This window comes from Limulus polyphemus, unplaced genomic scaffold, assembly GCF_000517525.1.
Source record: "Limulus polyphemus unplaced genomic scaffold, Limulus_polyphemus-2.1.2 Scaffold1026, whole genome shotgun sequence".
In the NCBI taxonomy this organism is placed as follows: Eukaryota; Metazoa; Arthropoda; class Merostomata; order Xiphosura; family Limulidae; genus Limulus; species Limulus polyphemus.
The window spans coordinates 287,664-298,766 of NW_013666636.1; the positions used below are offsets into that span (position 1 = coordinate 287,664).

An 11,103-nucleotide genomic window follows, 5' to 3' on the forward strand; every position below is an offset into this window, starting at 1 on the left:
TGTCCCTATCTATTATCTAGCGAAACCACAGCCAAGGGAACGGGCTTGGAGAAATCAGCATGGAAATCAAAAAAGCCATTTAACAAAATTCACACATTCATATGAATAAGTGGAGTCCCTCTCCCCCACCCGAAACTTCCATTGGTAATAAATCTTGAAAGTAAAATAATTTTTAAATTCAAATTGTGAAATGAAGTACTGTTGCTACAAACAGTATACCTTAAAATATATTATACTGTTTTAATATTCTATGAATTATGTCATTAACATTGGTATGTATAGTTTCGTGTAGATTTAGAGAAAGTGATAAAATAAGTGATTGGTAGAGAAAAAAATATATATATATAGTGAGGTGTTTGGTTACACAGATAGCAAATGCTACAGTGAGCACTTGGGTCAGATAGAGTGAGACTGCTACAGTGAGCACTTGGGTCAGATAGAGTGAGACTGCTACAGTGAGCACTTGGGTCAGAAAGAGTGATACATTGAGCAACAGAGTCAAAAAGAGAAAGACAGTGATAGAGTGCGCAATTGGGTCAAAGAAGAGGACAAATGATACAGCAAGCAATCAACAGAAAAAGATTCAAAGCAGTAAGCGGAGAATTCTCGGTTGACTGACGTAGAAGACTAGAAAATTACCGAATCTGAACTTTATATATAATGCTTGGTGGAGTTTTGTAAGATTAACAGTTTTTCATCTGCCTATTATTTTGACTGCAACATTTGTAGCTTAGAACGAGAGTTTTCTTTATGTAGGAAATGGTGGTTCACTTCAAATAGCGATGAACGTACAAAACATTAATTAGGCAGTCTTCACACTGGGTTCATTTCACACGGCTTCAGTTCGATTACTTTGGTGAATGTGCTATTTGTTCACACTTGTCTTGTGTACAAGGTGCCAAGTTCGTTGTTTACTTCCTTTTTTTGTCAGCACTCTCCGAAACTGTCCAATGTTTATATTAATTTTTTTTAAAACGAAACAAAGTTCTTTTACCAAATGGACTGAGACCACCCCTTCTGGTGGATTCAGTTCGGTTCGATTCGTTGGCCAATTGAACTTTGCTGTTCACGCTGTTCTGCAAACGAATAGAACCGTACTGAATACAAAAAGAAAAAAAAACGCCTCAGTGGTAACATGCCCTAAAAAATGTCTAACTGAAATTACAAATAGCTTCCCCAATTGTTTTCAACAGACGCTCTTGTATGCAAGTACGCATGCACACCCCTACTACATTAAATAACGATTCATATTTTCGATGTTTATTGTTTTAAATAACATCATCACTTTATTATGCAGATACTGATTTATATAGCCCTTCCTTATTTACACTTTTCACTATTTACACATAGTGGTGAAATATCCAAATGAAGCTACAACGGAACAATTCTTGACCAAAACAGTACATTATTCGATTTCACTTTTAAAGAATAAGTTGTTTCTTTCCTTTATTTACTTTTGTCATCAATATACATTAAAACTCATCGTCCAATATCACTTAGCACCTTGGCATTTTTACTTGAAGTACCAAAATGTTCTTCTTCAGAAGATTGTTCAGTGATTTTAGCAAGTTATTTTTGTTTTTGTTTAAACAGCATAACTCAATAAGTTGAGAACTAAGGTAGTACAAGTTTTTATGTTTAATAAGCTGTTTAACTTACCGATAAAGAACTATTTGATTCTTTATTACAATCCGTATTCAATGGAGTTTCTTTAACAATTGTCACTGGAAGCAAATCGTCTCCCGATATAGAAACGTCATTTCCGGGAGCAGTCGCGCCATCTGGTAGTGGTTCAATAAAACCATTACTCTCTACGGAATTTATACTGCCACAGTCACAGCTATGAAATTCTTCTACTGGGGATACACCCTTCTCTCCCGGGGTCGTAAATCCTTTATTCGCAGGAGAGAGTCCTGCAGCCATTGCCGCCTTCTCTGGAGCGTTTTGAACACAAATAATTCGATTGAAGCTTCTCCATCGTTTGAATAACTGGGCATACATTTTGCACTGAACATACATGAAAACTAACCCTCCTGTGAAGCCAATTGCAACAACAATAAGTTTTGTCCAAAATGGCCACTCTAATATTCCAGATCTCATTTCTTCTGCTGTACGGTCGATTAGCACATATAAGGACCACACTACACACGTAATGGCAACAACGTGAAATGTTATAGAACACAGGACCTTCCGTTGTTCTACTGGTGACATCTCCAGCTTCTCCCACTAACAAATAAAGTGTTTCAAATATAATATTAATCTTAAGGAAGAAAACTTCGATAAAAGAACGAGCAACATATTGAATTATTTAATGTTTAGCAGATAATTAGTACTGAGCTTCGCATTTAAGTATCCTAAAATCATAGAAACTTTTATTGATCTCTTTTGTCACGGGCCTTATATTGGAAGGTGAAATATTTATCAAAGCCTTCCACTGAAGCTTCTAAAACCTAAAATTGTATTGATTTTGTTTGTTTGTTTAAGTGTGAAGCTACACAATGAGCTATATGTGCTCTGTCCAACGCGGGGAATCGTACTTCAGATTTTAGCGTTGTAAGTCCTTCAACTTACCATTGACTCACCGGCGGATTTTTTTTACTTAACACTCAACAGTTTCCATAGTTTTTCTTGTTTTTGTTTTTTTAAGTCTGGAAGGTTTCCTGTCAATATTTAAATTATTTATTTATTCAACGATTTCAAACTTGTTTTAAAGTTTAATAGTTTTTACTTTCCGAGAAATATTCAAGAACATTCTTGGTATTTTCCTTATTAAAACTTACAAATAAATAACACAATTTCACAAATTTATTAACAATACAAAACAGAAAAGAGGTTTTCAAGATACTAAACTTTGTATTTCACATGCGAATCGGCGACACAAGAATTTGGAATTTGCGATTTTTCAATACTAGACTTGTTTTTAAAGTAAACCCTTGAGCTGCATACGAAATATCACCAGTTTGATAACTAAATTTGTTTTTATTAATTACGTACAGATGTAACTACAGTGAACAATCCTCGACCCTGGTATCTGTAAACAACTTTAATTACAGATACCATACACAAACACATATATATTTTTTCTGTAATCACCTTAAAACTACAGCCTCAAAAATATGCAAGTTGACTAATACTTACATTCCGAAACGGTTTAATTTTTGTGTGCATTATGAACTCGAACTTGCACAGCTCGCAGCACCGAGTGTCGGAGCTCTTGATCCACTGTTGGAGACAGCCTTGGTGGACGTAGCGTAGACTTCCTGCACAGAAGCAAGGAGAAATGAGTGGCATCTCCGAGTCTCCTTCGCAGTGACAGATTCTACAGATGTCCCGGTCCAGTCCACCCATGGCTGCCGACCCAGACACTGTTGATGGCTGAGAGGAATGACGCCGATCCATTGGCGAGTACGAGGGAGAAGTGGGGATTGTGTTATCCTAGATCGAGTGTAAAGAAAAGCTGATCAGCTTAAAATGGAGAGGGTATCTCGCCCTGCTATATAGATGGGTCAATAATAGAAATATGATCAAACCAAATAAATATATTTTGTTTGTTATTAGATACAAATCTACACAATGGACTATCTATACTGTGTCAGTACTGGTATCGAAACCTGTTTTTTAGTGTTATAAGCCCCCAGACTTACCACTGAGCCACCGGGAATAAAAATAAAACGTCATCAAAATGTATATATATTAAATAAAAATGTGTGCACATGAATTATTTAAAGTAATGGGTGAAATACATTCCTTTCTAAATCTAAATCTGAGAAAATGTAAACCAGATTCTTATCCTTGTTATAAAAGCAAGTGTACTTTATCTTCGACGACAAAATAAACAACACTGAAGCACTGTGCTAATTTCAGACCCCTTCTGAGTAGGTGTGTTGTTCATCACAAATGAACTATCTGTACTCTGCTCAACACTTTTAATGTTATAAATCCCCCAAATCAAATTACCTCTTTATTCTTCGTTTTAAATAATAAACTGGCATAGAATATGTCGGACAACAATTTTAACAAAACTATTCATGAGTTCCAGAAATAGAAATGTTGAACTTTGTTAAAAAATCTATCAGAATATCGTAAGCTCCATGAAGATACATTGACGAGTACGTCGAGTCCGGACAGTGTGTGCTCTAATGCTTTATACATCCAGGAATAAATTTTCATAAAAGTATTAACATCATTTTCGGACTTATTGCACACTTCACATATAACAAAAGTTCACATACGCTTCTTATTCTAAATTTTTCTGCTAGCAAGAAACTCTAATGTCTCTAAAATTTGAATACCTAAAAAAAAAAGACAAGCTTTACAGCTATTGACATTTTTATTCCATCTTCTTATATCGCATTTTAAGATGATAGGAAATCGATAAATGTTGTAAAAGAAAAATCAAATACAATTTTATAAACCAACAAATTTTAAAACAAACCTAAACCCACAAATATTTCAGACTGGGCTATCGGCTAATGCATTTCTTAGCTTGTAAAACTAAGCGTAGAACTAACAGTTAAATTAACCAAAATTAACAGATAAAACTATCCACTGTTCAATCAAGGGTCGTTTTCAAACTGTTTTTTTTTCTTTTTTTTTAAAATATTTCTTAACAGAGACCAAACACTAAAAGTTTAAACAGTATACTGTAGGATAAATTTACAACTCCTAAACTGGAAATACTAAAAACCATGTTGCCAAATGTGTCCAATTAAACGTTACATTTAAAATCGATTCCAAAACATATCAATCCATTGTATATTAGTTTTTCGTACGCAGTAATCAATAAATTGCTTTTGGATAGTTTTAGAGTTTTTGATTCAGGTGAATATGATAAGTAACTTTTGGAGTGAATTCCCTTTTTAATTCCGAGATACACTACATAGTTGCTAACCCTAGTGGACGAAAATTCAAAACATGAAAGTTAATAATTAATCATAAGAAAACATAGAAGGCTGAAAATTATGTATAGCAAAGTTGCTTCTGGGGGGAATGCCATACCATCTGCTTGTATTTAAATCCTGTGAGCTAAATAAGTTAACAACATATGGAAATGAGGTAATCTTATTTCTAACCTGCATGTAGTTATGGGTCATTACAGGTCAATAAACAAAAGCTTCCTTTATCAAATAAAGTCCTAGCCAGTGAACGATCCTTATTCCTAATAAAGGTTACTGTTGGTGATGTTACATTATGTCTTCTTTGGGTGCTTTGTTATATACGAGGTATTTAGTGATATATTTCTAATGTCTAATTGCAACATTGCTCCGGATAAAAATAATAATATTAATTATACTCGAGAAAAAGTCGATATGAGCTATTAACCCATTGACTGCTGATTCGCCATATACAATACTGTCCGCTTCCGGCAATTGAATGCGAGTGTACTGTATACAGCGCAAAGTTCGCAAAAATTCCGCACGCGTTTAAAGCAGCCGCAGTCAAAGGGTTTCAAATGGTTTTAAGAGGTGTGTGGGTTTGATAAAGTGCAAAACTTCACGATAAACTATTAGCGCTGTGTTTATCTGAGTTTGAAATCCCGAATTTCAGCGCTATACGCCTCCAGCTTGCCGCTGGCTACCTTAGGGGTGGGTGGGTAAGTTGCTTTTCTGTACTTAAGTAACATCCTAGTCATAAAATACAAACAGTTACTCGACAGCTTACTACCAATTCCTTTACTAAACTGGGTGACGTCAGGCCAGGGATTTCTGGAGATCCTAGGTAGTATGAAAAACTTCAGTACAATGTGACATCTACAGAACAGATACCATAATGCTCTCATTAGGCGGTTTCAACATGGATAGATTAACTCCCATCTTTTCATATCACTAGAGATCCCAAGAGGCTAAGATCAACAGATTTATAGCTATTTATTTCAACATGCCCTACAAACATGTTCTTTGAAGATCAACAAGTTATCATCTACCCCTCTATATTGTAATACATTATAAATTGGTTAGTAGCCGCATAAAATGCTATCTGTTATACATGTAGCATACCAAACTTTCCATTTCAAAACTTAACGAATGCTTGAATAGTAAACCTGAATGTAGAATTATTTGATTCCTATAATTAGTCTGAGTGGATGCTACACTCACCGAGGGATTAAATTCGTAAAACAAAAGTAATTTACACTAAAATCTATTGGTTATGTAGGAAAGTCTCAAAGCAAGTTTTTTCACCTCAAGCCTGGTATACATGCATTGTACGCTAATACAAGGGGACCGAGGGTAGATCAGTGGTTATCATACCAGACTATGTGATCTATAATTTATTGTTCGCGTCCCGTTACCACAAAAAAAAATCGTGTTCTGAAGGGTGTGGTTGTACGTGCATTATAAGGGTGGCGGTAAAATCCTACCTTTAGATCAAACAAAAGCAGGCCAAGAGTTGGCGATAGGTACTATTGACTAGCTGCCTTATCACTAACCTTTCAGTTTAATCTGAGGAAAGGCTAGGGCAGAATATTAGAAAAACGAATATGAGCCTTGACGTCACAATAGGCTCCCTCCCCTTCTACTAATATCGCAACAGAAGGAATGCTTGTACAGATGTTACCTTCAGATTAAACTAGTGCTATAATTGTGTACTTACAATACGAGAACCAGGAGTTAGGATGTTAAACTCTGTATATTTACAACACCAGCATCAGTCATTCATGGTTGATGCCAATCATTCACGTTACGTTATACACCCTGTACAATTTAAAAGTGGACAAAACACTTCATGTTCAGTTTCACAACATGAACCACATACTAGATTAATAGATTTTGGTAATTTGGCTCAATATCCATTTCTGTCAGAAGGGGATAAAGTAATCCGTACATACATAACTACAAGAAAAGAGGAGAAAGTGTGAAAATGCGACGCCTGAAGGCAGATAGAGACAAAAATTTGGTGAAACGTCATGCAAGTGTTGCATTGTAACTGATATTTTTCATAGCGAAATATTCAACTCCTACGGTCACTTTGTTAGGGATGAAAATTAGGTCTTTTATATTCTGCCTTTTTTTTTTGGCATAAGTTTCAAAAAGATAGAAATATTTCTATTTACCTTCCACAGTACATTTCTGTTCTAGTGGCAAATATTTCTACCTAGCATCTACAGTACATTTCTATTCTAGCGACAAATATTTCTACCTAGCTTCTACAGTACATTTCTGTTCTAGCGACAAATATTTCTACCTAGCTTCTACAGTACATTTCTATTCTAGCGACAAATATTTCTACCTAAACAGAAATGTACTGTAGAAGCCTAGCGACAAATATTTCTACCTAGCTTCTACAGTACATTTCTGTTCTAGCGACAAATATTTCTACCTAGCTTCTACAGTACATTTCTGTTCTAGCGACAAATATTTCTACCTAGCTTCTACAGTACATTTCTGTTCTAGCGACAAATATTTCTACTTACCTTCTACAGTACATTTCTATTCTAGCGACAAATATTTTGACCTGGTTTATAAAGTACATTTTCATTCTAGAGACAATATTAACGTTGCATCAGCAAGTAGATAAAGATTGAAACGTTATTGATATCTATTAAATCAATCCAGGAACTGGGTAAATATTGAAACACCTTCAAGACATATCAATTCAGTTCAGGAACTAGCACAACACTGATCACCAAAATTTACCAATCAAGTTCAACAGTTGGGTATAAACTGAAACCCCATCAACGCTAATTAAGTCTGTTAATTCTGCCCAGGGATTAGCCAAAGACAGAATTGGGACTGAGGTCTATTAACCCAGCCCAGGAACTGCTTAAAAAGTGACAAGCCATCAAGTTCTATTAATCTAGCCCAAGAACTGTCTGATGAATGAAACTCCACCAAGATACATTAATCCTATCCAGAACATGGTAAAAAATTGAATCTTTAGCGAGATCTATTAAGAGTCTATGAACTAGCCATAGATCACTAACAAACCAGTCCAGGAACGAGCCAAAGGTTGAATCATTACCGAATCCTATTAAACAAGTCCAGAAATTGGCCAAAAATCAAATCAGTTTTTTCTGTTAGCTATTATTTATATTTTCTTACAATACAAGTAACGTCATTTATGTTAACCAATGCTACTAAAGTATCCAATTCTGCACGCACGCACACACATATAATATATATACGTTTCGCGTTGCAAAAACTTCTAAAATGGAGAATGATATTTAATGAAAAGAAACCGATAAAAACAAACGTCTATAAATGTCTAGAATACAGTATAATTTATTTTCTTGTTGAAACCTTTAAATATTAACCAAACTGCTTCACATCACTAGAAAGATATAACATCGGTTTAACCAACAGCTATTAGTATCAGTGAGCAGCCATGATTTCAAACGAGCCATACCTTGTATAAAATTATTAATATATTCTCTGCTAGGTCTCGTGAAGATTCTCTGAATTATGGGAAAATTGAGGCGAGTTTAGAAATTATTTGGACGATGATTGCACCACTGATGGCCTCACAGAGGAACATTCATTACATCAAATGTTCCTAAGTTTAAACAACCGATTAAAAAGCTGAAGTACATGTTCTGATTATATATATACAAGACTGACACGCCATTAAGTTAGTTCTATTAATCCAGCTCAGGAACTACCTGAAGAACGAAACTCCACCATGATACATTAATCCTATCCAGAACATGGTAAAAGATGGAATCTCTAGAGAGATCTATTAAACGAGTCCATGAACTAACCATAGATCACTAACAAACCAGTCCAGGAACACGTGAATGAGATGACTGAAAGTATAAGTTCACCGTTCGTTTTACAAAGTATGGAGAATACTGGTTAAATTATATTAAACGTCATAAGATCAAAACCAATTACATTTTAAAAAATTACCGTACCCTAATTATTTCTGACTACATCTTTATTATTAAAAATAAAAGTAAAAATCTTGGGAATAAAAAAAAAATTCATACATATAATGATAGATTTAATAGAGTATCAATAGTGTCAATCTTGTTCTCGGTTAAGCCTAAAGTGAATTCACGCTAAATCATCAGGAAAATTTCATGTTATTTGTCTTTGTATGATCATGATGAGCTAAAGATGACTGTTTATTTTAATATTGATGACAATGTCAACAGGACGTAGCCACAGGTGTGTAGTGCGCGGACGAAAATCCTAGTGTGACTGTCTCTTCTCAAATAACCATTATTATCGCCCACGTGAACCGTTTAGCATGCTCTATATCACAATTCTGTATATTATACAGCATTTTCGTATATATGTTGCAATTACCCGACTTCCCGTCCTCTCTACATATAAATCAGAGAAACAAAGCAGTTACGTTTTACATCATTAGTACGTTAAAAATAGCACTTGCAAAGCTAAGATTGATAATGTGTGTGTGTGTGTGTGTTATATATATAGTTATAAAGCTATCAAATACATTAATTATTAATACGTGATTTATTAATCAGCACTATAAAATAATGACGACGAAATTAATATACACCAATAACATAAAAAAAAAAGATTCAAAAATAAAAATTACTTTTTCCATTAGCCTTCCTTCTTGTCATCATTAAAACTCATAATGGAGAATGTCTGTGGTCATAGCACCCAAACAAGTTGGGGATATTCCATCTATCAGACAAGATCCAGAAGCCGATGTTACACAAACCAGTAACTAAGGAAAATCAGTTAAGGGTTAGGAGTCGAGTGCTTGAACCAACAACGTTTCAACTCCTACTGTGGGAAGGCAGTTGTCCTTAATGTTTAGATACAACCTTAAAGTGGAAATACATCACACTAAATTTCTACAATATAAAACTCCCAAACTCCACCCTTTTATTTAATAATTACAAAATGATGTTAAACAGAACTAAAACCCTTACCTTAATAGTTCTTAGTTCCCCATCCTCCTCCCTTACTCTTGAAAATTTGTTCAAGTGTAAACCGGGTGAGCTGAGTCAAGCCTAGCTACCTGAAGTTAGTCTTTCTGCCCCAGAATACTGAACAAAATACCTAAATATTTTGAAGTTAGTAACTTATAAGCCAAGGATGACCTTGAGTAACTAACGACCTCTATGTTCTACACAAGGTAATTTCCGTAATCGAGTTTACTTTTTAATATACTTTCATATTTATTATAAAAAAGTATATTTTTATATGCCAGTCCTTATAATCATTATTTTTAAATCTATTTAAAATTAATTGAACATTATCCATAAATGAATTACCATTGTTATAAATTATTAAACATCTTTTTAATTGAGAGATATTTCCTTTTAGCAGTATAGTTTGTTTGTTTGTTATGAATTTCGCGCAAAGCTACACGAGGGCTATCTGCGCTAGCCGTCCCTAATTTAGCAGTGTAAGACTGCTAGTCATCACCACCCACCGCCAACTCTTGGGCTACTCTTTTACCAACTAATAGTGGGATTGACCGTCACATTATAATGCCCCCACGGCTAAAAGGGCGAGCATGTTTGGTGTGACGGGGATTCGAACCCGCGGCCCGCAGATTCCGAGTCGAGTGCCCTAACCACCTGGGTCATGCCGGGCCTTTTAGCAGTATAGACCTAACATTGTTAGGTAGACCAAGGATGGGAAAATCAAATTCCCTTCTTTTATCAAAAGTAGTCAATTGCACTCTGCCTTCCATAAAATTAATGTCTAAGCAAGTTCCTTTGGATCAAATTACCTATATAACGTAAAGTATAGATATTTAAATTAGAGATTGATACCTGTTTCAAAAATGAGATGCAAGTTTATCATGCTTTAAGAGAAATTGGAATACCCACCGTTTGCTCATATACTTGTTCTTTGAAAGTAATATAACTCTTACAGATACAATATTTTTTACATTGATGCTTAGTGAATTTAAATTTTGTAATAATTATTTCTGTATCTACAAATTTATCAAGAAGATAATTAAAAACCCTGATCCAGTCTTTCATACCTATTTTAGTATATAATGTAGTAAAATCATAAGTTGTAACAAGAGTTCGTAATTTTTAAAGAACTTAAGTTAGTTAAACATTCTAAAACCGGGTGCTGTGGCCACAGACAACAATTTCGACAACAAGGATTGGTAAGGGAAAATTAATTGATTTTTCGAGTCTTTTGTACAGTTTTATTTGTATGTGTATGT

At 34.6% G+C, this 11,103-nt stretch overlaps 1 protein-coding gene across 7 annotated transcripts in view; it reads right to left on the reverse strand.

Moving 5' to 3' along the window:
• Window positions 1–47: 47 nt before the first annotated feature.
• LOC106461761 (E3 ubiquitin-protein ligase MARCH8-like) overlaps window positions 48–11,103 on the reverse strand; it is a 48,186-nt gene continuing 37,130 nt past the window's right edge. For 5 of the 7 annotated variants that reach the window (XM_022388796.1, XM_022388801.1, XM_022388802.1 and 2 more), the window contains exons 2-3: window positions 3,139–3,435; window positions 49–2,226 (exon numbers count right to left, since the gene is read on the reverse strand). In XM_022388796.1, coding sequence (XP_022244504.1) covers window positions 1,651–2,226; window positions 3,139–3,435 — 873 coding nt within the window. In that variant the 3' untranslated portion in view covers window positions 49–1,650. Of the gene's footprint in view, window positions 2,227–3,138; window positions 3,436–11,103 lie in introns of all 7 variants that reach the window. The other 2 variants (XM_022388797.1, XM_022388798.1) reach the window with 1 other exon arrangement.